At 39.4% G+C, this 27,492-nt stretch overlaps 1 protein-coding gene across 6 annotated transcripts in view; it reads left to right on the forward strand.

Moving 5' to 3' along the window:
- Positions 1-27,492, forward strand: part of ARL15 (ADP ribosylation factor like GTPase 15) — a 255,678-nt gene that overhangs the window by 144,209 nt on the left and 83,977 nt on the right. The window contains exon 8 of one of the 6 annotated variants that reach the window (XM_048290888.1): positions 9,226-9,321. The exons of the other annotated variants lie outside the window; for them this stretch is intronic. Coding sequence (XP_048146845.1) covers positions 9,226-9,306 — 81 coding nt within the window. The 3' untranslated portion in view covers positions 9,307-9,321. Of the gene's footprint in view, positions 1-9,225; positions 9,322-27,492 lie in introns of those variants that run through there. 6 annotated transcript variants of the gene reach the window in all.

Genomic DNA, 27,492 nt, shown 5'->3' on the forward strand with positions numbered 1-27,492 from the left:
AGACTTACCTGCCTTGGTAGCCTGTTTAATAGAAAATACTCAAAATATGGACTTGTAATACAATTATAAATGTAGATGGAACATATAACTTTCAGCTTAGCTTTTTGAAGGATTTGTGTCCAAAGCTTCTTTAAATTACATTTCAATGTTAAATTAACTTTCATATGTCTATAGACAAGTATTTGTACTGCACTATTCCTCTGAGGCTTTTCCTGCTCTATTAGTTTAAGAGAGCCCTCCCCACAACCACACCATTCATGAGCGTGCATCAATACAATCAGGTAACAGGAACAAGTCTGAAGTGTTTAGAGAAGAAAAATAAACACACTAGGGTGATAAAAGAAGTGAAGATATTGTTGCATTTTGTCAGTAAAGAAAAGGTTTAAGAATTAATAGTTTATGCTAAGATAATCAAGGACTGTCAGCATTGATTCTTCTGGGTTTTTTCTTCCCCTATGATTTTGAACTGTTCAAAATCTTTGACTGTTTAAAATAGGTCCACAGCATTGGACTACAGTCACTGTATCACTGCTTATTGGGTTTAGACACTTGTATTAGCTTTTGCAGTACCTGTGTAAGTAAACAGAAAGTTGATTTAGTGACCTAAGAAAAGCTATGACGTGTGGTATTTCTAGATGATGCACCTCTTTCTTCTTGGCACTAGGTTTCCATGCAAAAGCACATATATTAACTGAATCAATAAATGCCTTGTTTTCCATTTTTGTCAGTGGGTTGATAGTTTTCTTTCTGCAGAATGACTGTTTTATTCAGTATCTGCCTATTTTCAGGATTTTGGAAATCTGAAGTTGAGATATTGACTGGTTTTGAGGGTATTTGCCTGAAATGTCCAGCATAATCTAAACATCATCTCCCTTATCTTCCTGATTCAGAAGAAGGGAAGGGCTGGTATTTAGTATGGTGTCCATTCACAGTTTTACATTTAGAAATATTTGTCTGTTTTCCTTTAGTCAGTATTTTTACTTTTCTTATTCACGTGCTCTGTCTGGCAACAAAAAGCAGTCTCTGACCCCATAGACTACTGGAATGCTCTGAGTACATTATGGTCCCAGGTTGAGAGAGGGTGGATTGACAGCTGAAAGTATTAACACAATAATAATAATAAAAAATCTGAAGGCTGAAGCTTCTGGAAAAGATGTTTGCTCAAAAGAGATATAGGGCTTGACTCTTACTCTCCTTCTAATTTAGACTGCATTGAAACCATTGCAGAAACATAAAACTTCACCAAAATAGTATTGATGGATAAAGCTTCTCTTCAGGAAAAGCATGAGAAGGAACAAATTAAAAGGCAAATATTTTTTGGGCTCCATAGTGTGCTGGTGGAAAACCTCTGTGGATTACACCACAGACTGTGTTGTGGCAATCTGGGAATAGAATTGAACGTTTTGCTCCCCATAAGTATTTTCTATGGGCTAGAGAGGGAGTTCATATTGTAACTCACTTTATTTGAATTAAAACTAATGAAAGCAAAGTCTTTATAGACTGGATTTCCCAGTGTATTTTATAAATCGCTTATATTTTTTTCACTACTGAATTTTAAATTCAATGAATTTTGAAAAGTATTTCGAAGAAAGACTCTAGACTTGTTGGTATTCATAGTAGACACATCTAAACATAATTAATCTCCTTTTGGCAAATACTATATTCTGTAGTTGAGTTAAAGATACTCTTTGCTATAGAGCCTTAGGGATTACACCTGAATTTCATTAAGGAAGTCTAAGTAATATCCAGAGGAATCTCCCCATGTAGAATTGCTCTGGACTGGTTAGGACAAGATGGGATGCAGCTCTCCCCACAGCCCCCAAACCAGTTGTATTGTTTGCTTTTTGTAAGAATAAAATTGTATTGACATGAACAGGATATTGTCTGTGAATAATTCAGAGAGTGAAGACAGATCTATTGTGCTGGAGTTTCATTTTCAAGGCACGATATGTTTCATAAGCATTTTTTAAAAATAAAATTGTTAGATTTTAACTGAATACAAATAGTTGATGTACAATACAAGATGTTGGGAAATAAATTAGTTATAAGAACACCAGTTAAAGCTTAGCCTGCATAGGTGACTGAAAATTCTTGGGCTTTATTCGCTGTTCATATTATGTCCATTTATATTCTGGAGAAGAACTTTGACACTATAGGTTCATCCACACAGATTATTTTGTTTATGAATAGGGTAAAGATTTGAAAGTGCTTAAGGCTTCTATTCCGTATTTAGTTTTGGTTTTTGTTTTCTTTTTATTTAGGGACAAAGAGTCATGATCATCTTGTCTTTTCTCTTCCTCCTAAACCTACTGCTGTGCGTAACAGAGCTCACTTTAAGAATTGAGTTATGTAGGACAGGTGGTAAGAGTATTATCTGTGCTTTATGTACTGCCAAATTGGGAACGTAAGAGGAAATTTTCTTCTTATCCAAAACTAAATGCTTGACACAGATTTTGAGGTATTTCTTATAAATCTTAAGTCCTGCATTTTTGCTTTGTCCTGTATAAAATGGCTTTCCTGGCATTTTACATTTTGAATTTAGGGCGTTGTCAAAGTCCAGTACATCAGTCTGTTGGACTCTGTAGGAAATCGGTCCAATGCTTGAGTTATCTTAATGCTTCCTTTCTCACAACCCATTTCTGCACAGCATACAACGACTTCTGTCTTTGTCAGTTTCCTCATGAGAATTGAATAATGAAACTGCTCAAGCTCACTCACCAGGCATTAAAGTACCTGGTCTTGAACCTTCTAAACAAATTTCTTTTCTGGGAACACTTACGGTGTTTGTCAATTTGTTAAAGCTTGGACTAGACACAACTCCGGGATGAGAGTTGTGCAAATGTATTCCTGCAGGCAAGACCTTTAAAAGTTTACAGAATAATTCCAGTTCTGCTTAAGGTTCTAACTAGGTCAGTTCAAGGCTTATATAGAAAAAACATTTCTTAAAAATCATAGCTTTCTGTTGGCTTGGCCAACTGTTCCAGACTATCATGCAGTAATGTATTTCCTATCATTAAACTGATTGCTTCTGTAACTAAACAGATTTTTTTTTTCTCTCTCTGAATTAAAATGCCTTGGAAAAGTATGACGAGTACTGAAAGTTTGTGATTTAGGGCTCTGTATATAAAATGAGATAGTGAGAGTCTCCCGAAGATTCAGGTAAACCCTGTTTATGTACTATACACGATGTTTCACAGTTATGAGGATCTCTATACAATTAGTTATTCCAAGTAGTAATCTTGATAGATGGATTTATTACCAGTAGAACAAGTTCACGTTAGGAGGTCCTCACAATTAAACAACTTCTGGGATTTTTAAAAATGTCTTATCAGAACTGTAGAACTGGGATTTTACAAGATGAAGGCTCATAAGGGTTTTGTAGGTTGATAACTGACTATTATAAGGGAGTTTTGCTGCTGTTTTATCATGCACATCGTGTCTGAATTTTTCAGGGGAAGTGAAAATTTGTTGTACTATTGATACTTCTTTCAATACTAATGCTTCCCAGCTTGAAAGGTTCTTTTTTTTTTCCACTTTCAGCTACTTCCTTTCCTGAAAAAGAAAGGTAGACAGTGGGGGGAGTCTTTTGCTAGCTCCTTGAAAAGTTTTGGAGAGTTGAGCAAGTTATAAACCGTTGAAAATTGTCATAGTCTGTCTAGCTTTTCCTTTGTACAGTGTGTTCCTGGATTCCTGCCAGAATCACTAAGCATTATTAGCACAACACTTGAACCATCTTAGTGTCTTGCGTCAGTATGACACACTCAATTTAAACTCCAGACAGGACGCAGATAAAATAGTGGTGGCTACGGCTGCAGCTGCTTTCCTCCCTCTAAATACCCTTTGGCCCAGACAAAGGTGTCCTGGGGCAGGTAATCAGAAAAGAATGAGATCAGGTGTCACGTCTGCTGACTGATGTTAATAATCTGTGTTTTCCTAATCACTCTTTACCGAGGAAGGAATTCTGACCTACCCAAGGCTACTTGCTGTGAATCCTCTCCAGCATCCTTCTTCTGAAGGTGCCTAAACACCCTGGCCCTTAAACCTAAACACCCTGGCTCTTAAACCCTATTCCTTAAACCAGGAATAAAACCCCCAAACAGGGGCTTCTCAGTCTGTTTTGCCCCATGCATTCTTCCCGCTGTAATTAACTGCCTTATGGTAGTGGTGAATTCCAGTGTAAAAAAATTAAACTAAAATTGAGAGCTTCTGTCTTTCTAACTGGAAGACAGAAAACCAGATCTCTGCTGGTTAGTCACAGAGTGTCAGGCAAATTGCATGGGTTATGCTTTTCTTCATTAGGTCTAACCTGCACGTAGAGGTGGAGAACTCATTCTCCAGAGGCTGTCCACTTGCATGGAATCAAGGAAGCATCTTTACAGAAAATAGGGCCCTATTGATGAATGTAATTATTTTTGTATTTTAATGGTAATTGAGAGGACAATATTCAGTCTATATAAGCAGGTTTACTCTCCATTTTACTTGCTTCTGAGTACTTGCTTTTATAAGATTATTGAAATTTCAGGAGCAGAGGATGGTAACTGGTGTGGAGTTGCCTTGTTAACATGTGAAGGGAATTCATTGCTCATACTTGGCTTTTAGAGAAAGAGCTTTAATTGTGTTTTAAATAGTGAGACAGAGACAGTATTCTGGGAACTGGTTTGATGCACAACCAATAGATATGGACTGCAAAGGAGTAATGTTAAAGCCAGCTTGGACGTGGAAACAGCAATGGACTGTTGGAAAGATTTTTTTGATTAGAGGAAGAATAAGCCAGGCAGTGCCACTGCTGACTAAAATTGAGTGTGTTCTTTCACAGGAGACATGCTGGTTGGCTAGTTTGGGTTTGCATTCTTGCACTGTGTACCTTTCTCTCACCTACAAATACATCAAAAGCCTATAGGCCAGATGAAAAGGTTTAGTGGAATGATGTGTCTGGGAGGCTGGATGCAGGAAGAGCAAGCTTCAATGATTAGGTTTGAGAGTTAGAACTGCTGTGGTAGTCTTCTGCACTTTAGCAACCAGGCTGACAATGTAGAAAAAAAGCCATTAGAAAAATCTAGAAGCCTTTAAGAGTTTGGGTGGAAAAGAGGGAAGCAAGAGAACAAAGCTGGACTGTGAAACAGCTAGACATAAAATGTGTCTATTTCTCACAAAATGTAAATGAGTGGATGAGGGTGAAGAGAACGAATAAACAGCAGATGGAAATCATGCAGGCTGTAGAGTCCAAAAAAATAATCACTTTGTCATGGTGTATGACTGCATGTATCTTTTTTCAAGGCTTCCCACGTCATGCCTTTGAGCATCGTCTCTAACCAGGTCATGAACAGCCTTGTGATGATGTCCAGAACAGTTTTGTTTTCTGCAGTGCCCCATTTGTTGTCATGTTGAGAACATACTATTTTTTTTTAATAAATGGTTTTACATTTTTTGGCCTTACCATCCTCTGAGACTGGATAATTGATTTCCAGCAGACCTGCTTTTTGTGTGCTCAAACTTAGTTTAGCATGTCCCAAAACAACAGTGATTTGCTAATGTCTCTTGAAATTTTTTATGCACAGGAAAACAATGATTGTATTGCATCTTTAGTGCATGTTGCAATATATTCAATGATATTTGTGAAATACAAGTAATTATTGCAATTCCATGTTAAAGGCTTCAAACTTTCAAGTGAAATAAATTCATGTTTTAATGCAATGTTGATAATGCTGCCAGATAAGACAGGGTTATTACATGGTAAATGAAGGCTACCTAGTGACATATTCTATTACTTTGGCTGGAGTTGACTGGCTGGCAAAGTTGACTGCTTTTGAAAAGGGAGAGACATCTTACTTACCTATTTTATAGTTTCTCATTTGACAAAGTGTGAAATTACATTTTATTTCTTTTGTTTTCCCTTTGGAGTCTAGAGTTTGCTGTTTTCTGTCTTAAAGTTATTGGATGTCTTTCTCTTGATGGATGTATCTGCACAGTTGCACATGTTTTCTATCATCACAGAACAGGTTTAATGCACCATGTTAAGTTTTGGATTAGCAGTGTAACTACTACATCAGAATAGGTAATTTTCTATTATAAAGGTGAGGAAAAAGAACAATTTCGAATTGAATCCTAAAGATTATATAAGTGTTTCTGGAGTTCTAAACATGTAATTTCCTAAACATGTAATTTCCTAAACATGTAATTTCCTAGATTGAAACAGCAGGTTTCAATGTTTGTTGTTTAAAAAGAATACAGCTACGAGACTTTCTTTTTAATTTGGATGGAAAATTTGCTTGTACAAAGGGAGAATAATAGTGAAAACCTTTAGAGTATGACAAAGTAATGTTCAGAGTTCACATTTTCTGTACAAATGCTTCATGAAAAACTGTTTATATAGACAAAGCCTTCTATGGATGAGAAGTATATAAGAGTTTAGAGGACTTGGGATAAAGAATACCTGTGTCTACCCACAAAGTTGTTTACAAAAGACTGAAGCATTGTGGTGGATGATGTAACATTAGGAAATATGCCAAGAAAGGTATCACATAAGGCTTGTCTACATGAAGAACTAGCCCAAAATATCTGCCAAGGAATAGCTCTTCTGCAGTAGCTCTCTGAGAGGATGTTAAGGGTGTCTTTTTTCGTCCACTTTGAAAGTGGATTTAGCTAAACCACAGGAAAGCTTTTAGTAAGAGTGTGGGGGAGTTGAACGGAATAGGTGTAGTACTTCTGTGTTTTTAGAATACCCTCCCCACATACATTTGTCCCTGCAGCAGTTTTGACCATTTCTAGGAGAATTTTCCTTTGGGGTTCATGACAGCATACAGCTTCAGAAAACTTTTAAAGTATATTTACGAAATAATAAACATACAAATGAAGGCTCTTAAAAATTATATGAATATAACAATGCTGGTCATGAGCAGTTAAATACGCTGTATAAAGATTGATTATAAAATTCTGCCTCATACTTGATATCAGAAATCAATTCAGCCTGTACAACTTTCAAGATCGTAAAACTCCTGTATTTTTGGCGCAGAAAAGGCCAGAACTTTTCCAAACAAGTCAGATGGAAAGTCAGGTTCTGGAATCCTTCAGCTTTTAAGGCTGGATGTGAATAACAAAGCAAAACACATATCATGGACATGGTCAGAAAGTCTAATATATTTTAGCAGCAGCCTAGGAAGAGTTTTGTTGCATGTTTAATGCTCAAAAAGGTGGTGCTTAGCAATGTTTCACTAGAAGAACTGAAATTGAACAGGATGCAATTCAAGTTATCACAATGATCTCAACAGATTCTTCTAATGTTAAAAGGTGTAATTTTGTAAGTGCTTCAAAAATAATGTTTGTCACTCTCATCAAAGAGGCCTTGTTAGGTAGATATATTATTCTAATATATCATTTTGCATTTTCACAATAAGAATAAATAACTTTATAGTAAAATTCCAATGTTTAAATCTTTCAGCTGGATATACTATACTAAAGTTTAAAATACGATTCATGAACAGAAGATGGTATAATTTGTTATGAATCCTTTTAAGAAAGTGGGTTAAATGTATTCTCCATGTGAAGGAATTTTCTTTGTAATCCACTTAGTCATTCACACTCTGTTCTCATGCTTTGCTCTGCTTCAAATGGGGTATTTCTGCCTGTTCCACAGCAGACAACACATGTGCTCTAAGAGTTCAGCACAAACAGAAAGTATTGTGGAGTTTCTCAATGGAATGATGTGCCTTTCTAATGTTGTTTAGGTTCTCACCTCCTTGGGAAAGATACAGCCCCTTGCCTGTATGTGTGTACTGTGAAAAGTATTGTTGGGTCAGAAATGGGGAAAACTTTGGCAGGTTTTGGTGTTTGCAGCATGTGACCTCCCCTGGCCGAAGCACCCAGCGGTTCCCAAGAGGGCCCTGCAGCTGTTTGTGGCACAGGCGGCTGGGGCTGTCAAGCTTCCTCTCTGTGGAAACCCCTCAGCTGCAGAGAGCCAACCATTGGTCTTGCCTGCCTTTTACATGGTAAAATATTTAGCCTCTGGTTTTGTTTGCAAGATAGTTTTGGTAAATGTATCACTTGTATCTAAGAGCAGGTTTTAGCAGTAGGACAGGAATAGCTGTTAATGACTGGGAATTCGTCAAAGAACTTTAAAGCTTAGTAAGAGCCAAAATAATAAAGAAATTGATCCCACTCCTCCACCGGTTCAGTCTGCACATATTATCTGAATGTGGTGTCTAAACAACATGGGCAGCTATAATAGATTAAAACCGCTTTTTGTCTTTTTTTTTCTTGAAAGACCAAACTTTTCTGTTACTATGTTTGTGACTTTGCTTCAAGGACATAGGGCTAGACTTTACGGTTTGTTTAGCTATGAAGGGATGACAGACTAGGGGGGTGGTAAGGGGAGCTTAGTTTTGGAATGTAAATACATGTAGAGCTCTTCTCCTTTTGTTTAGCATCTCTTTAAACTAAGACAAAAAAAATCAGTGAATGAATGAATAGCAGCATGGTGAAATACCTAAATGTTTGAGTTAAAATTTTTGGATGTTTGAAATCCTATTTGGATCCTTTTCCCAGATCGCTGTGCATTCATATGCACTCAGCAGGAAACTTCATGGAGATGCACATTTGGGCAGAAGGTCTTTGGCGGTGCCTTTTTCTTAACTTGTGTCTTTTCTTCTTTTGAAGAAAGTAATGGCTTAAGTCTGACTGAAGAACAATCTTTTTTGTATGTTCCTTATAAGAATTTACTTATGGTTCACAGATTTTACCCACCATCTATGTCTGCAGTCCTTTGGATTTAAAACAGCATATATCCCTCTGCAGACAACAGGAAACGCCAAATTAAAGACTTAATGACATACTGCTGAAAGAAGACAAAAGGTGACAAATTATAAAACAGCCAGCTAAACTTTTAAAGAAAACGCTGGAAAAAATCCCACATTCAAACAGCTTGAAAAGGATACGGATATTGTTACACTTGCAGACATGTTAATAGAAATTAGACTGAATCGTGCTGAATATAAACTTAAACATTTAACAAGAACAGGTTTCAAAAAACAGTATTTTCCTAGAACAATGTAAACAGCTTCTGAGTTATTTTTAAAAAGTGAATAGTATGTTTTAACCTTGTTACTGGATGTCTAAACCACAGACTTCATTTTTGTAATTGTAAAACCAGTGAAAATGTGACTTCTATCTTTTAAAAATTATTAACCTCTGTTGCTGATGTAAGTGCAGTTGTGTTTATTTCTCCTGCAGTTGTGCCTTGGCTGTGTTCTCCAGACTGGCAGCCTTTGGCTTGATTTACTATGGGTGGAGCATCCTTTGATCTCCTGTTGAGTTGGAAAGAAAGATGATGGAGAGATGGTGGAAAAGGAGCAAGATAAGTGAAAATGAGAAGAGAGGGAGAAATATACAGATGAAAAAGCCAAGTTACAGACCTTTCCTCTCTGATCCTAGGGACCTTAATCCTCTAATTTATTTAATCATCTCAATGTTTACGTTCTTTGATGGTAAACATTTTATGTTTTAGTATCCTTGATGCCATGAACTTAATTTTGGAGTGTAGCACTTAGTAAATTAACAGGAGGCGCTGCTTTCAGTCAGGAAATGGCAAAAATGTGAATAATTTTTGACTGATAGTTTTGAGAACAGTAGTGTTGCATTTATATTAACTACTTCTCCCAGTTTAACTTAAAGATTTGTACTTAAGGGGTTACCTACTCAGTAGCTTACTGATACAAACCTGAAATCAGATCAGAGGGAATCTGTCAATAACTTCACAGTAAACAATCATCATGATAAAACTCTGTTGAATCTTTTCATTCATATGCTCTTAAAATTATGTTTTTATATTTCTGTCACTGCCACTGTAATACTTAGAAATACACAGGACCCATACACAGTACCCATTTGACTGATAAATGCTGTTGATGTGTTGGGGGGTTTTGTTCAGTGGGTGGTTGATTTTGTTTTTTGTTGTTTTTTTGGGAGGGAGGGCATTTGGATGGTTTGGTTGTGGGGGGTTTTTGTTAGTTTTTTTTAGAGGTTGAAAAAAAAGGAGGATTGATTGGTTGGGGATTCCTTGTGGAGTCCAATTGCATATTAAGAGAGAGAGAGCTCTTTATTCATTACTTCAGTTCTCATGAAAAGAAAAGTTTAAATAGGAAAGTTTGCAGGCCAATGTGAAGTGTTCTAACTCTGTTTATGATGATAAATTCCATTGCTCGCCTAACACTTAAACAAGCATTGTCATCCTCTGTGTGTGCCTCAAAAGAAGTTTGCTGTATTATTTCTTTTTTATATGGTGAGATATATAAGACCCAATCATTTGCCACTGTGCTGAGAATATTTTGACCAGCTTTATCTCCTTTTTGGAATTTGTCTGCATCCATCTGCCGTTTTTGTTGTTACACACGCATTCTAAGTTCTGGGGCTGAGCCTCTGTTCTGTATGTGCAGTATCTATTGCACTGGGTGCAAGTCAACAGCTGTGCATCAGGCAATGCAGTAAAACAGAATAATTAACGAGTGTGTGTGTCAGACGAGCTGTTGTCATTGTCAATGTGCAAAACTAAAAAACATTGTGAGATGAGTGAAAGAGAGAAGACCCACCAAGTTATTTTTTTATTCTTGATAGTGTGAGGGGCCAATTTAATTTTTTCGGCTTAAAGCTGAACGAAAATGTTTACCTCACCTCTTTCCATATGGAAAAAAAAAGTTTGCCATTGCAAAAGCAGTCCTTTTTTGACTGCTTCAGCAGTTAGAAACTTGATTAATTTTTAGTTGGGCTTGCTTTTATAAAAGTGTTAAAAGTCCATTTGATGTTTGTCTTTCAATACAGTGCTCAAAATGTTTTTAAGCTGAAGTGCTATTTAGTCTTCTAAAAAATATATGGATAGTCAAACTCAAATCATAGTAATTTCTTGATAGTCTGCGCTCTCGGGGGTATTATTGAGCCTAGTTTTGAAGAACTAAACAGCCACACTGTATTTATGTGCATCATAGGAGAAACACACATTTGTAAACTCTCTTGGGCTGTAACTGAGTTGTAATAGTTGTCTGTACAGCACATCATGCAGTGGGGCCCCAGTCTCTAGTGGGGTTTGTAGATTCTACCATGATAAAAATAATAAAGAAGAATCTTCTTGCAAAGATAATTTAACCTCAGGATGTTGCCTTTTTGTGCATGCATGTATGTATATATGCACACACACACACACAAACTCAGCTATTCAGTTATTAGCAGTTCAGCCAAAATTTTTGGTTTGTTACCTACAAAACCATTAGTTTCTCATTTGAAATAGAGGAATGCTAAAATTTATAAAAATATACCAAGTCTAATTTATAAAAAATGAAGAGTAAAAATGAAGTATAGGAACTAATTTTTTTTTAAAAAATATTTGTTTCTCTTATTCATATGATGGAAAATATTAATTCAGATATTCCCTAGTGATTTTTGGTATCTGGTAGAATTGGAACAGTTCTTGGAATACGATAATCTTGCACAAGGAGTGAGTAATCATGAACAGTATTTAGCAAGTGAATTTTAAGTTTTAAAATGTAGCCACTCTTGTAAAGTCCTGCCAGAAGGCATAAACAAAGAAGAAAAATATCAGTAATCTCAGATAAATCTGACACTAGCTACAGCGAAGGAAGTTTCCTGATGGTGAGGACTACCTTCTGACAGCAAGGAAAGGGCCATTTATCCCGCAAGAGGGAGACAGTGAATGTGACTGTGGTTGAGGTGCTTGGCTGGCATGGAGTGGAAGCAGTGAAAAGTAATAGGATTAGGGCTGTTCCTTCTTTAGGACTTTCCACCTTTCCATTTGTGGTTGGAGGAAGATGAGAGCCAGCTCTTAGCTCACCTGGGTTTTTCTGAAGCCTCTGGCTCCTAAAATTAAACTTCATGGGTGTGGAGGACATCTTTTTGTTACATTTAGGTGCAAGCAAATAGAAGTAGTTTGTAGGTTCTGCTGAAAAACAAATAATAGTTACACCCAAAGCTAATTTTGTATTAAAGAAAGGTATGTACTTTCTGAGCAAGTTCAGGTATAATATTCCAACCATACCAGCATAAAATTAGCTCTCTTTACAGCTATAGTTTCTCTTGATGCAAATATTATTTTAATCTTGGTTTAGACTCTGTGGAGAGAGCATGGTGGTTAGTCCTAAAAACTGTCCTGTGTTTATGCCCAGAAGCTGTCTGCCCAGTGTGTTTCAGCCATGACTTCAAAAGCCAGTTTGCAGGAACGGGAAACAGTGGTTTTACTCCTGTGCCACTTCAGCCTTGGGTCTGAGCTGCAGAGCTGCCAAAATTGCTAGTCATCATGGTAGTGTGAATCAAGGGGTTTGTTTCTTTATTACTGAGAATACCAGGAATTCTAGAAATTAAGCAAGGCCATCGACAAAATTTGCACACGCTATCAAACTATCAACTTGATGCCATCAAAGCGCATCCACTTTTAGTGAGATATGGTCAAAACTATCTTCTGCAGAAAATCCCCACAGGCATCGAAGGAATGATGCTGTGAAGAACAGACCTGCCACTGGCAGTGCTCCAGCCCTGCAGATGTGAGGCGGAGGAGGTTCTGCACGATTAGGGGAGTGGAGAATACACTGCATTCAGCCTGAAAACTGCACTCATTTACAATCCTAGGTTGCTTAATGTGGGTAGAAGATGGCAGAAACTAAGTATATTTCATAAAATTGTTTATGCAAAAAGTGAAAGCAAAAGATGAAAACAACACAAGTTGAACTGTGTTTGTAGTAATTTAGAAAGCAATCATTGTTCAGCCTATATACAAAAGGGCTTGTCACTTCTCAAAAATGCTTAAATAAATAAAAATCCATAATCCTAAAACTGGCCCCATGAAAACTGTCAAACTGTGTTTTGAATGAATGATTTTAATGGTTGGTTTGCTGTGTATTTTTGATGTCATTGAAACACAGCTCTCTTGTGGTGCACCAGACATTTTAAAGTGGTTTATCACTGCTGTCTTGGCTACCGCCACTATTCTGCATTGAGCCAATGGGACTCTCCACCGCTCCAGTGAAGTTTTCTAACCACTGAAATGCAACATAACATAAACCACCATAGCTTACCTTATGCACTTCTCAAAATGGATAACCCAGTTCTTTACTGCCTTGTCTCATTTCTCAAGGGAGATGGGGGTGGCTTTGTGTAGTTTTTGTTGGTTTTTTTCCTCTTGGTGTTGGTCTCCCTCCAGAAAAAGCCCCTAGACTCCTATTTCTTAATTAGAAAAAAATTATTTTAAACTCAACAGTATTGTTTTATAGGTAGAATGCTCTTATCTGGCTTTTCACCAGCTTGCTTGCTCTCCAAAACGAGCATTTTTTACTTTCCTTACAGTACCTTTTCCTTGTGATGGCCTGTTCATAAGTTTGTTCAGTTTAGCTGCCCTTTTTCTGGAAGTTCATACCCTGTTCCCAGGCTGCTGCTTCTTGAAATTTCCCAATTACACAGCTCGAGACATGAAGTAGCCATTTGTTACTTGGCTGGTGTCTCCTTCTTCTCTTTCCTCCCAGATGATATGTGTTGCTCTTGTGTTTTCACTCTTACTGTGTTTGTGTAGCACTTATCAAAACAGACCCAAACAATGTAATGGGTGTTATGTGTCAATGATAATCAAAGCCACAGTGTTTAAACTGCTTTGTAAAGGTTTGGGTTTCCTCAGTGTTCTGAGGTGTGTTTGGAAACAATTAGGTCTGTTTTTTAGAAAGAGATCCTTCAGAGTAGGAATAGTTTTTCTTAGTCCACACTGAAAAATTCCAACAAAGGCAAGTTTTCTGTTGAGTGGTTTAAATAGTTCTGGGAAATGACAATCTAGATTAATTTTTCTACATTCCAGCTTTGCATCTGAAAGATACCATTACTGAAACACAAATTAAATAGCTAATGTAATAGCCCTCAGACAAATGCTGAGTTCAATAGACAGGTTTGTATTATAGTCATGTCGCTACCAGGACACAGGTTTCAATCAGGGTTTGTCATATGTAGTATGTATGTTTTGCTGAAACCATTTGCAAATAACCGCATCTGTTAGCTATTGGTGTCCTTGCTTAATAGGCAAGTTTAAAATAACTGCTTATACTTATGTGCTTCTGATTCTTTCTTTTGCAAAACAGATGAACCTCTGTATTCCAAGAATTGTTCCAAATCATATTTTCTGGCAGTGCTCCTACCTTTAGCCATTGTATGAATTAAAATATGCTTTCCAGCTCTTGCCTAAGTTGTCAGAAAAGTCTCTGTAGAGTTGACATGCAAACAGTTTTTGCAATCTTTTTTTTTTTTTTTTTTTTTAAGCAATGTTAAATTTGCTTGAGCAACATCTCTTGTTTTGACTAGTGGAAGATCTAAAAATACACTACTGTATTGACTGAACTAATTACATTTCAGATCTAGCCACTACCATCTGGATCTCTCTCTTTCTGGTTACATTTTCATTGCACAGATTGCACATGAGTGATTAGTACCATGAACGAGTTGTCCAAATTTTGTTCTGGGTGTTAGCAGCAGCTCTGCAGAGCTGCACACAAGTTGCTGTGCCCTTTGTCTTCCTCTGTGGATACTGCGTTTCAGTCAGGGAGTCCTCAAGTCAGCAGTGATGTGGAAAAAGTGCAGACAGTCCAGTGGCAAGCTGCCAGGGTAACCAGGACCCACCTTCTTACCAAGAGAGACTGCAAGGAAGCTGAGCTTCTCTAGTCTGGCAAAGAGAAGGCTTACATGCTGTAAGAATACAGGAAAAGCAGTTAGAAAGATAATGAAAGCAAGCTCTTCTTGGTAGAGCCAGGTGACATAAGGAGTAATAGCCAGAAGTTGTGTGTTGGGTGGCTCAGTCCAGACATTGGGAGAGGATCTCCCCCAGGAGAACATGGTTGCACTGGGAAAGAGGAGTTATGGAGTCTCGCTTCAGAGATTTTTAAGACTCATGGAGATAAAGCCACAACTGATGGTGTTATTCCAGGTGTTGGTGTTATTCTAGGCTTCTGCCTGAAGTCACACTCAGTGATCTACAGAGGTCTTGTTTCAATCTGCTGAGGTTCGCTGATGCCCATGAACAGAACCTGGGTGAGATCTTGGTTCCTACCAGTGAATCATGGACAAAACTTTCTGCTCAAGGCAAGTGCTCTGCCAGGCCACAGGTTTCAGCCTTGATAAGTAGCTATTATGTAACTGAAACTTCCTCAACGTTTTCAACCCACGTGTCACTTGAATTGAGAATTTTTCATTCGTGGATGTAGTCTATAGCAAGTACCTGAGGAGTACAGTTTAGTTGTGATAGATTGCACACTAAGGGGCATGCTGCCTGAGGGAAGCCTAACTGAAGCTATCAAGTTGAATTCAGACTGAAGGCTCTCCTGCACTTGAGTGAAAGGTTCTGTACCACACATGTACACTAGGCAGCAATGCTTGCATGAAGTCCTAGAGTAACTTTTGACAATACTCTGTTCTTTTTGCTGTTTCTAAGATCATTTTAACATAGTCTTTTCCGTCTCATTCTTGTAACATATAGCTTTTTGCTGTTAGCAGAATGTCACAGGTGATAGCTTGTGGATAAAACACTGAAACTAGAGAGAAAATCAGATGGCATGACTGTCCCCACCCATGAAAAGCAAAGGTCTTTTTTTTACATACCTAATAAGGATTGAGCTAGTGTTGCTTCTGAAAGATCTATGAAAAGTTTTCAAGGCATAGGAGTGTTTAAATTCTGCCAGCCCAAGTCATGTGATTTGTTGTAGAAAATGTTCAAAAAGCAGAAATTCAAGGTCACGCAGACCACCAGTATTAGCAAAAATGGTGACTTTTTTTTTTTTTTTACTTGAACCAGATAATAATTTAAGAACAAACACTTTCTAGGGGAGGCTGTCAACAACAAATAAGATAGGAAGCAGCGCTGATCAGCTGGGAGCTATGTACTGTAGTGAGGTATGAAAAATTCTCAAATCCAGTGAGGGATGGGTTGAAAAGATGGAGAAAGTTTAAGTTAGATACTGGATTTAACAAACCATCTTGATTTTTTTTTCCTATTTTTTTCTCCCAGCTGTGTCCTTGTCCACTTTTTTCTCATTTCCAAGCTGCAAATTTTTGTTCCCAATAGTGGTACTAACACTGCTGTTGAGCTGGAGGATAGAAATATCTTTGCTGTAAACAGAATCAGTGAAATTCTACATCCTTCAATGTACCTTCGTTTCTTTTCAGAGAAAGATGTTTGTTCTAGGATGTCTCCATGGTCCATTTTACAGTGCAACCACACTGCACTGTAACATGGGAAGGCTGTAAACTTCTTCCAGTCATTCTGTTGGAGAATGTGGCAAATGAGATGCTTCCCAAGAAGTAAAAACTTGCACTAACTTCCACTCTGCTAGCTGTTTTCTGTCCCATTATACTGTTTGTCAGTCAATGCTACATTAACATCTAATACCATTTTCTTCTCCAATTATTTTCCTTGTGTTTACAAAGCAAGTCTAAAACATTTTTTATTTTTTGTAGAGGTCTGTTTTCTGTGTTTAGTCATTGGGCCAAAGAAGCTTCTCTTCAAGAGGGATCAAAAAGAGTTTGTCAGTGATAGCATGAGGTTTATGACCTGCTCCATGGGGCATAATTAAATGTGGAATTCAGCCCCTTCTTGCAGAATAACTTTGACACATCTGGTTTAAACAGTTTTAGTGCAGTGAGGAGATAAGTAGAAGTTTCTTTGCACAGTAGATTAGTTTCAGATGAGGTATAGGATCCTCTCAAATTCAGGTTCACATAAGAAGTAAACCAATGGGACAGCCACCCAAGGAAAGTGCACAGTCACCCACCGAATATGTTAAAATAAATGGTAGGCCTGCAGTGCAATAAAATGAAAAAGAAAAAAACCAAATGTCTTGTCACAGTCCCAGAAGAAAATGTAGGGTAATTGCCCAGAAAAGGAGAAGGACCAGTGCTGAATTCTTTTACAAAATCCCTATTCTTTCCCTGCTTTCTTTGCCAGAGCACCTCTGATCCATTTTTATTCCATGTTCCCCTTCAGTATGTTCATGTTTTTACAGATATAGCATGTTTTATGGCACCCACTAAAGTTATCTGCTGTGAAATTCAATTATTTAAATACTTTGTCCTTTTTGTTACCCTTTTCTAATGGATTGCCAATACATATTGCTTTCTCATCAGATACTGATAGTCCCTTTAGTAGACTTGACTATTCTGTAAAATGGTGATGAACACACAATATGGCTTATAGGTAGTGAAGTACAAAGTAGTTGTTTCAGCACTTTGCTCTCAAATAGAAAAATAGAGTTTGTGTCTGCTTAGTATTCACTAAGCTACCCAGTGTTTAAGGCACATTTCTGGAAGGTAACTCTGAACAATCAGATATACCATTGCTGCATACATTTTAGGAGCATATTTTTCCTCATTTTGAGGACAATTAAAATATGAAGGAGAGGTTTAGTAATATATGTGTGCTTCCCAGAGGCTGGAAAGTATGCCAGTCTACAAGAAGGGCCAGAAGTAGGATCTGGGGAAGTACAGGCCTGTCATCCTGACCTGAGTGCTGAGAAGGTCATGGAGCACATCATTTGACTGACGTCACACAGCATGTACAGGACACACCAGGTATTGGGCCCAGGCAGAGTGGGTTTAGGAAAGGTAGATCTCTGCTTAGCCAGACATCCTCACTGATCTTCTTCTATGACCAGCCTACAAGCCTAGTGAATGAGGGAAAGGCTGTGGATGTTGTCTACCTGGACTTCAATAAAGCCTTTGACACCATTTTACACATTATTGTCCTGGAGAAGCTGGTTTCTTGTTGGGGTCCCTCCCGCGCCGTGTAGCCCTGGGAGAGGGGCCCTGAGGCACAGACACGGGGCTTCCCTGCCCCTGCTCAGCCTCGTTCCCATTGGTTGGTTTGTGTTCCCTGCGCGGGCAGAAGGACCCTTGGTCCCGTGACTGGAACAGTTCCTCGGCAGAGCCCCGGCCATGCGGCTGGAGAAATAAACATCTCTCTGAAACAGCTAGCAAGAATCTGTCTGTCCATATATATTTCCTTTCCACGGGACTCCTGGTTTGATATATGCGTGTTGCAGTATCCCCACTGCAACAAATGGTGGAGATTTGAGAGCAGAACGATCCCCGATCCCTAAGCGACTGATTTGTGTGAGTAAACCCTGGAAACTTTGGATTCCTCTTCTTGGTTTTGCTTTGCTATTCCATATCTAAACTATGGAGGAACCGTGGGAAGACTCTTGGCTCTCAGAGCCACATATGGACATTTATCTTAAACTTAAAATGATTCTTGAACAACGATTTGTAAATTTTAGCTTGATTCAAGCTCAAAAAGAACTGAAACACTTCCTGGCATGGTTGTTTAAGAACTTTTTCTATGTTTCTTGGGATTTAATTCTTACCAAGGGCTTTTGGAAAACTGTTTGGACACAGTTAATACTGGAGTCAAAATATATGCCGATGGAAGAATATTTTCGTGAATATTATTTAGTTACCGAGACTGTTGAGCAGTGTCAGCTGTGTCCTGGCGAAGGGAATCCTGGCGCAGGGACCGTGCGGCCCAGGCCACGTGCACCGAGCGCTCTGCGAGCAGCAGCGAGGCAGTTCCCGCGCGCAGGCGGAGCCACGCGAGCCGCAGTGTCGGTGGCGGAGCGAGGCGCGGCGGGAGCGGCGGGACCCGGCGGGACCCGCACGGCGCAGCACAGCGCGTGGGGGAGCGAGCCCCGGGAACGCCCGACCGAGAGGGGCGGCACGCGGGCGGCGGCTGGCGGCGGTGGCGGTGGAACGGAGCCGCGCCCAGCCGAGACGCGCGCTGGAGCGGGGTGCGGGGGGGTCGTCGCTCGGGGGCCCGGCCGAGACGTGGGTGCAGCGCCTGGCAGCAGCAGTGAAGCTGCGACCAGAGGAGGCGACGCACGGAGAACTGAGCGGCGCAGCCCGGCCCGGCCCGCGCAGCCCCGAACGCGACCCCGGGAAGAGCGCGCAGGCACCAGCAGCCCCGACAATTCCAACACGGGAGCGACCGAAAGAGAGAGCAAAGACGCAGCGAGACAGAAAACAGCAGCCACTCGGAAAAAGGAAAAAATCATAGTAACTAAGACCTTAGGGATAGTAAAATGGTATAATGTTAAGCAAAATTATGGTTTTATAACAAGGTGTGACAACCAGCAAGACATATTTGTGCATAGAACTGCTATTAAAAAGAATAACCCTGAAAAATGGATCCCAAGCTTGGGAGATGGACAGGTGGTGGAATTTAATATTGTACTAGGGAGAAAAGGGTTACAAGCATCGCAGGTCACTGGGCCTGATGGTGTTTCTGTAAAAGGCAGTATATATGCAAAAAATCGTAGTCATGTTAGACAATATCTCCATTGTAAGCCCCCCCTACAGTTTCCCTTTCCTAATCCCACCTTTCCCTTTTACCCTATGTCCTATTACCCCCAGTGTATTCCCAATCCGTTTTTTCATCCATGGTTTCCCTCACAAAACCATGCTTTTGCCAATTGTGTCCCCAAAAATCCCTTTCCAATGCCGAGTGGGGGATGAAAAGGGGGAGGGAAGAAATTAAACCCTCTCCTGCCTCAGTTTCCCCACAAAGCATGCTCAGAGAATTCTGTCTCCCTTCTGTCAGCCCTAAGATGTTCCAGAGAATCTGTTTGGACATTTAAAGACTCAGGAGGGTGGCTTGTTTTGTCTTGAAACGGTTCTTGTTATGTTTATCCAGTTGTTTTCATTCTCCTTTTATTAAAATAAAACGGGTGAGGTGTTGGGGTCCCTCCCCTGCCGTGTAGCCCTGGGAGAGGGGCCCTGAGGGCACAGACACGGGGCTTCCCTGCCCCTGCTCAGCCTCGTTCCCATGGGTTGGTTTGTGTTCCCTGCGCGGGCAGAAGGACCCTTGGTCCCGTGACTGGAACAGTTCCTCGGCAGAGCCCCGGCCATGCGGCTGGAGAAATAAACATCTCTCTGAAACAGCTATCAAGAATCTGTCTGTCCATATATATTTCCTTTCCACGGGACTCCTGGTTTGATATATGCGTGTTGCAGTATCCCCACTGCAACAGTTTCTCATGGCTTGGATAGGTGCATTCTTTATTAGGTGAAAAACTGTCTGGATGGCCAGGCCCAGAGGGTGGCGATGGATGGGGTTGTGGAATACTCACAGCTTTTTACCTGCTAGCGCTTGTAGTTCAATGCCTTAGAAAGCCTCGGGCACCCTAGAGAGGCAGCATGGGCAATCCAGCACTTTAGTAGCTCTAAAAGCAGCAAATAGTAGCTGCAAAGCTGATATCCAGCAGAAGCAAAGAGGGAGAAGTACAGCTTTTGGTTTGCCTAATTCCTGCAATTAGAGCTTTCGAACAGAGACAGAGACAGAGACACACACATGCTCCCGGAAGGATTGCAAAGCCAAAGAGGGCGGGCCCCCTCTTGGGTCCTTCTTTTATTCGGAGAAGGGAAAAGGGGAGGACTGGGGGCGGACCCGGGGTGACCGGCCAATGAGCACTGCTGAAGAGTTTGAGTTACATTTGGTTTTGCCCGTGCTTGGAACAAAGGGGTCCAGAGCACATGGCAGAAGGCAAGTCCTGGCTTGTCTTGGGGAGGGGGGAGGGGTAAGGGAAGCTCAGAACAGGCAGCAACATGGGGTTACATCCATTTGGTCACTAGCAAGGTTTCCCAGGGCTCATTGTCAGGACCAGTCCTGTTTAACCTCTTTATCAATGATCTGGATGAGGGGATCAAGTGCATCCTCAGTCACTTTGTATCAGACACCAAATTGTGTGGGGGTGTTGATCTGCTGGAGGGCAGGAAGGCTCTGCAGAGGGAGCTGGACAGGATGGACTAATGGCCTGAGCTTGAGATTCAACAAGGCCAGGTGCCAGGTCATGCACTTCAGTCACAACACCTCAGGTAGCACTACAATCTTGGGACAGAGTGGCTGGAAAGCCACTGGACGTGCTGGTCAACAGCAGCTGAACGTGAGCCAGGGTGTGCCCAGGTGGCCAAGAAGGCCAAGGGCATCCTGGCCTGGATCAGCAATGGTGTGGCCAGCAGGACCAGGGCAGGGATTGTCCCCCTGTACTGGGCACTGGTGAGGCCACACCTCGAGTGCTGTGTCCAGTTCTGGGCCCCTCACTGCAAGAAGGACATTGAGCTGCTGGAGGGAGTCCAGAGAAGGGCGGCGGAGCTGGGGAAGGGTCTGGAGCACAAGTCCTGTGAGGAGCAGCTGAGGGAGCTGGGGGTGTTTAGTCTGGAGAAAAGGAGGCTCAGGGGTGACCTAATCACTCTCTATAACTGCCTGAAGAGAGGTTGAAGTGATGTGGGGGTTGGCCTCTTCTCCCAGATAACAAGTGACAGGATAATAGGAAATGCCCTCAAAGTTGTGCCAGGGGAGGTTTTAGATTGGATACTAGGAAAAATTTCTTCACCTAAGTTGTTGTCAAGCACCGGACAAGTGGTCCAGAAGTAGTGGACTTGACAGTGGTAGGTTAGTGGTTAGACTCAATGATCTTAAAGGTCTTTTCCAACCTAAACAAGTCAATGATTCTGTGATTTTTAAATTTATTTGAGAGTGCGCACAGTTTAAGTCAGCGTAGGTGGTCTCAGTAAAGCCATTTCAGATGCGGACAAGGGGTAGTGTTTTCATTCCCTTGTGCTGTATGTACAGTATCACGGTTCAAGCTAAACTATTTCCAAAGTAATTGGAACACGAGGAAGTTGGTTTCTAGCAAATTAATTCAACCCGCCTCCTGTTGTAAATCTTTTACTCTCTAGAGAGGATACATTTTGTTAAAAAAAAGAATTAAAAAATGTAAAATAGAGAAGTAAAGCAGAAATGTGTCATTCTATTATATAATTAAGTAACTGACTTCTTTTTATGATAATACATTTGGGTGGTCTGTTCTTGAAACACTTGATTTGTTAGGAAACATTACCATTTCCGCAAGTAATCTCTAAGTCCTAAATATTTTGAAAAAAATTTGCATTGCGGTATTTCATCAGTGCATTACTCACCAGTTAAGCACTCTAAACTGCTGTCGCTTGGCATTGGAGAGGGCTTCCAGGTTTTTTTCTATCAGCAAAAACTTCTGTAAATTATAATATTGCTTGGCAGAGTGTAAAGAATAAATACTGGAAAACCAGATGATTTAAGAGAAAATAAATGGGAAGACTTGAATCTCATTTTACTTTTCCTTGGAAAAAGAAGTCTCTCTAGTTTACAAAACATATAAAGATTGAAATTGCCTTCAGCCACAATGTTTGTTTAGGTGTGGTGACTCTTTTGTATCCCTGTTGTAGATTCCTTTCAATCAGCACAATTCTGATTGTCCCCACTGGACACTGAGGAGATTTAGTGGCTTGCTTGCTGCAATGAACCTCAATGATTTTGAGGTTAGGCATGCTGCCACTGAGACTAGCATCATTTTAACTGCCAGTGGTAGTAAGCTGCTGACTTCTATGGATTAAAAAAAAGCAGTTCAAATATACTTAAATATTATGCTAATGTTCATAAAAGCTAATAGGTTTAATAGCATTACTATAACCAAAGCAATCTACCCCAAACCAATTTTTGTAGTCAGCTGACTGTCAAGTTCTCATTCTGTGCACAAATGTTTAAACTTTAGGTACCAGCAGGAAACAGCTAATGCACTAGATACTTCCTATAGTTTATAGTTGGTGAAGGGTCAGTATTAAAGTGTGTCTGTGATGCAGTTGATGAAAGCAGTCTCTGATGAATTTCCCAAGCCTGATTTGCAACACTGTTGCTTTACTTTTCTAAATTCATAAACATCTGTAGAATCAATTTTTGCAAAAGAAATATACTCATGGAAACCAAACCGGCCCTTTTAAAAATTACAAAGAAAAAGAGAAACAAAAATAGAACCCAAATCAAATTATACTTATTTGCTTATAGTTTTTTAAATATCAACATTCTTCTCAGTTTATTTTCCATGTAGTTCCACTGCTATTAAGTTACAGGTTTGGTTATAAAATAGTCATTAGAGTTGAAGTAATCTGATGCTTGAGTTATTAGGAAATTTAGGACAGTGTTACACTTCCTTCTTTCAGACATTCGGGAATCATTATGCTATCATCCCTTTCTTCCAAACAAGAGTGAAGGCGGGATGTGAAATGAGAGCCCTTTGCTTCACTCACTTTTACTCTGTGCACACTGCTATAGCAGCAGCCAAGCTGCGTGGTGTGAGTAGTTAAATGCTGTGGCTGTGTCCTTAAAATAGGGATTTGGTCTCATGCTCGTGTGGCCTGACCTGAGCTCACGCAGTAGAAATCATCTGACAAGAGCACTTAGAAACCCATGAAGTGATTATACATTCTTTTCACAGGTGGGAACTGTGCTCAAGGGAAGAGTCTCTCTAGGGAAAGAGCAAAATCCTCTCTTGTTGTGGGTCAGAGACATGCTAAATGTTCAAGTTTCTGCTGACTGTCTAGATGGCTTCCATTTGGTAACTCTGCTTTTGTTTTTTATGATGCACTGTGTCTGCAAAGACCATGCTCATCGCTGGCAAGAACATTCTCTGTGGCTTGATTAAGTCAAAGTGATCAAAAACTGTAGAGGCAGGTTTTCCCTATAAGGTTTGTCTCGAGTCTGTAGTCATATGCCTTCAACAAGTTGTTCATCATCCTTGAAGTTAGGAATAAAGGTTTTGATTTAAGCAGGAAGATCTGACAGTGCAGAGCTCCTACTGTTCACAATAGTTTTGCCTGTTCTGAGGGGAAAAAAATGCCAGTGCTAGGATCTTGGTAATTCTTTAACTATATTATTTCTCAAGCCAGTACAACTTGAGTGTGTACACTGTATATTTACTGTTGTAGATCCTTGTTTAAGTGAACTATTTTTTAAAAAACAGAAACCCCTACAGTAAAACACCCACTCCCACTCCAAAAATCTACTCAGACTATGAATGATTCTTGACTGGTATCTCTGGGAGCTGGTAATAAAGTAAATACCAGCAGTTCAAGAAAATGTAATTCTGTATTGGAGATAGGAGAAAATGGAGAAATACTGATGCCTTGTGAAACAAAGGTTTTGCTTTAGCTGCTGCAGACTCTTCTCTTCATTTTTCTAAAATCCTGGACTTGTAGGTCACCTGATATAGATACTTACTGTAACTCCCTTTGGGTGTGATACTATTAATTTTTCTTTAAAAAGAAATTTTTTTATACAATAACACATATGTCTTCATAGCTTTGTTCCCTGGTACCAAGAGAAGATAGTGGGTTTATTGTAGCAAAAAAAGACCATCTATCTTGCTGTCTTCAACTTGAAAATAAAATTGCAACAACCAAAATGAAATGCAGCCAAGTCAGGTTTTGTAGGGAGCAGCCATAAGCTATTTCAGAAGTTACCCCACAAAACACTGTTTACTGGCACTGAACTGCAATGACATATCCAGCACTGCAAGTGCTCCTCTTTATTTCTGGAGCAAGGTAAAATGTGCCGGTGTAGTCTGCTGATGAAGACAGTTTAAGTTAACCTTTTCTTTAAGCTGACATATACTAAAGCATATACAATTATTTTATATATATATATATATATTATATATATAGAGAGAGATATATATATTTGTCTTGCTCAAATGAGGGTGTGTAATGATAGTAGAAACATCTGCAGCACAGTAACTATCTACAGCTACAGCTGTTGAGCAAGAAGGTATCCCATTTTCCTTGGTCCATTTATATCTGAGGTGTGAAAAAAAAAAAAGCACTTTGTACCTACGTCAAGTGCTGTGTAAGAGTTGGGATATGTGATGTTCAAGCATTATAAACCTGCATCCTTAAAATATTTTGTTAATCTTCTTATGATATCGTGCATCTAGATAAAATAGTGTCACTGACACAAATGTAAGATCCTTGGTCCTGTTTTGGATAATTCATAATAATTTTCTTTTTTAAAGTCTAAAATATGCATTTAAAATATTTTTATTGTGTTTTAATTCCTTCATTTGTTTTAATTATAATCCATGTAATTACACATGAAATGCTCCAAATGCATGTTGGTTTTTTTTAAATTTCCCATGATTATATAATTAAGATAATTTTAGAAACTTAATCAGTCTCCTCTTTGGGTCACTTACATTAGGGCTGCATACAAGTATTTATATTTGGATCAGATAATTTTTATACTGCCATAGAAAAGTCTAATTCTGAATAGATGTGGAACAGAATCGTGCCCTGCATCTTTAAACTGCATGAGCAGTAGTGCTTCCTAAGCAGTTGGTGACTAGGTTTTGTGACACGCTGAGCTGTAGCAGTGGCCTCTTTGGTGACCTGAACATGTGAAATAATGCACAGCAGAGACTTGCAAGACTGCTACATGCAGTTCAGTCTCCCATTTTTACTTGGCACTTCTGTGGCTCTATCAAAGTCACTTCAATTGCTTGAGCTAGGACACCAGCCCTCCAACTGAGCTCTGCTCAGCTTGTGGGTGTGTGAGTACTGTGAGTGTGTCTGTTAGATGGAGAGTCTCCAGAGATGCTCTCAGGGAGAGAGGGTTCATTGGTGACTAGAAATATATTGCAGCTGTAATGCCACACTCTCCCTCTCTTACCACCTTTCAAAGTCATATACTGAATAGGAAAGAGTAAACTGAGCTTCTTGTGTCCTTAAACCAGAATGGCTTCATGTCTGTGAGCTCACTGGCATGCTGCTCAGAAATTGGTTTGAGCTGTGCAGTGTGCAGCACCTGGATTAATCTGCAAGAAGGCAAATATATTGAATGGATGAGTAGCAATGGGTTTCCCCAATGCAGTAAAATGAAACCTGACTTCAGACAAAACTTGTTGACTTAGTTGGATCTTAGCTGATGGCAGTAAGCACTGTTCTGTGATCTGCTTCTCTTTTTCACAGATTGCTCTTAGGGCTTTGTCAGGTAGTTCAGTGGATGTTTGCCTTTGTTGTTCAACAAACTGTGGAAAAATTAGTTTTATTTGCGGAAAATATGTTCTGATCAATTATAAAACTCCATCTGCAGACTGGTGCCTGGATACTGTTAAACACCATATATGAAACAGCACTGTACCTCTCTGAAGGATCATTTGTATACCCAGGCATGCAGCAAAGCATTAAGCAGACATGCAAGTAAATCTCCCCCATAAAAAAGATATTGTGTTATATTGTATATGACCTGTAGCCCAAGACACTTTTATGAACTGCTTATCCACTGCCATCCCAACCCTACTCCCTTGTCTGGTACCAGTACTCATTATAAATCATCAGTGTTTCTCTCACTTAATATTTTCCTGCTCTAGTTACATTCTATTTTTTTATAATTTTAAGAAGGCTTTTTTTTTTTTCCTCCTGTGTGATTTCCCTGATTTTAAGGATAGTTAGGGTAAGAGAACTGCTGCGAACTGTCTGTCTGGAGTTACTAAATGGCCAAAAGGGTGTCTGTCTGGGTGTCTGTATTCAAATTGTGTCATCTTAGCCTCATTATCTTTTTGTGTAATTGTCTGGCAATTTTTCTGAAGGATTCCTTTAGCATAAATCATAATATATGATTCCTGATATTTCATTTTTGTCTGTATGGCTTAAACCAGAAATACATTAAATTTGGTCCTTGAAGTCCTCTTGGGTCATTCTATTTTGTACCATTATGAATTAAATCCCTTTCTCAATCTCTATTTTTTTTTTCATTCCTGGATTATTTGTTCACTGGAAAGAGCTGATGCCTGAAACTTAGGGAGGTTTGTGTTCCCCAGGCTTTTGAAGTGTATTTGAGTTAACATTTTGATCTGGGCTTTTTTCTCATATAATCTAATGATGGTGGCATTTTTAATCAGTTTTGAAGGACCATTCTGAAACAGTCTGTGAAATTTGAAAATACTCCAAAAGGAGCTGTCTGACTAGGTCTGAGATACTTATTAACAAACATCCATAAATTCATGATTGCAGACTGGCTTCCTTGTTTACCATTTTTCTTTCATAAGGACAATGAGACATGACAGCTAGTCCCAGGGGTTTACTGCACTTCTCAGCTGGTTGATGTCACTATGCCTTTAGACCTGCATCTTGCAGAGCAACCAAGGGAATCACTGATCTCCCACAAATGTGCTACCTGTCACGTCTTATTGTCTTAAAACAGACCCGTCTGATTACTGAAATGGAGAAATATTTGTGCATGAGCATTTAAGCACATTTTTAAAAGACTGCCTCTGCTTCTGTAACAGATCCAACATTGAGATACGGTTTAAATTAAAAACATAGGAAAAACATTTTGTTTTTAAAGATTTCATTTGTGAATCTGCATTTCTTTATTTTGGTACTGGAAAAAACCACCAAATTGTGATTTGTAAGTAGACAGAAGTTTTCCACTCTAGCAGAACTCTTCTCAGTATGTTTGTTACTCAATATCTACTGAAAATTAAAATTCTGCTGCTTGATCAGTAATTTTTCGAGGTGAAGTGAAAACCAGTTTAAGACTTTCTCAAATGTAATGAGTTTGCAAATAGAATTTGGGTAGAATTTTGTATCTGGGTAAATGCAGTTACTTTTTTGGCC

The sequence above is a fragment of the Corvus hawaiiensis genome, chromosome Z (genome assembly GCF_020740725.1).
Source record: "Corvus hawaiiensis isolate bCorHaw1 chromosome Z, bCorHaw1.pri.cur, whole genome shotgun sequence".
NCBI lineage: Eukaryota > Metazoa > Chordata > Aves > Passeriformes > Corvidae > Corvus > Corvus hawaiiensis.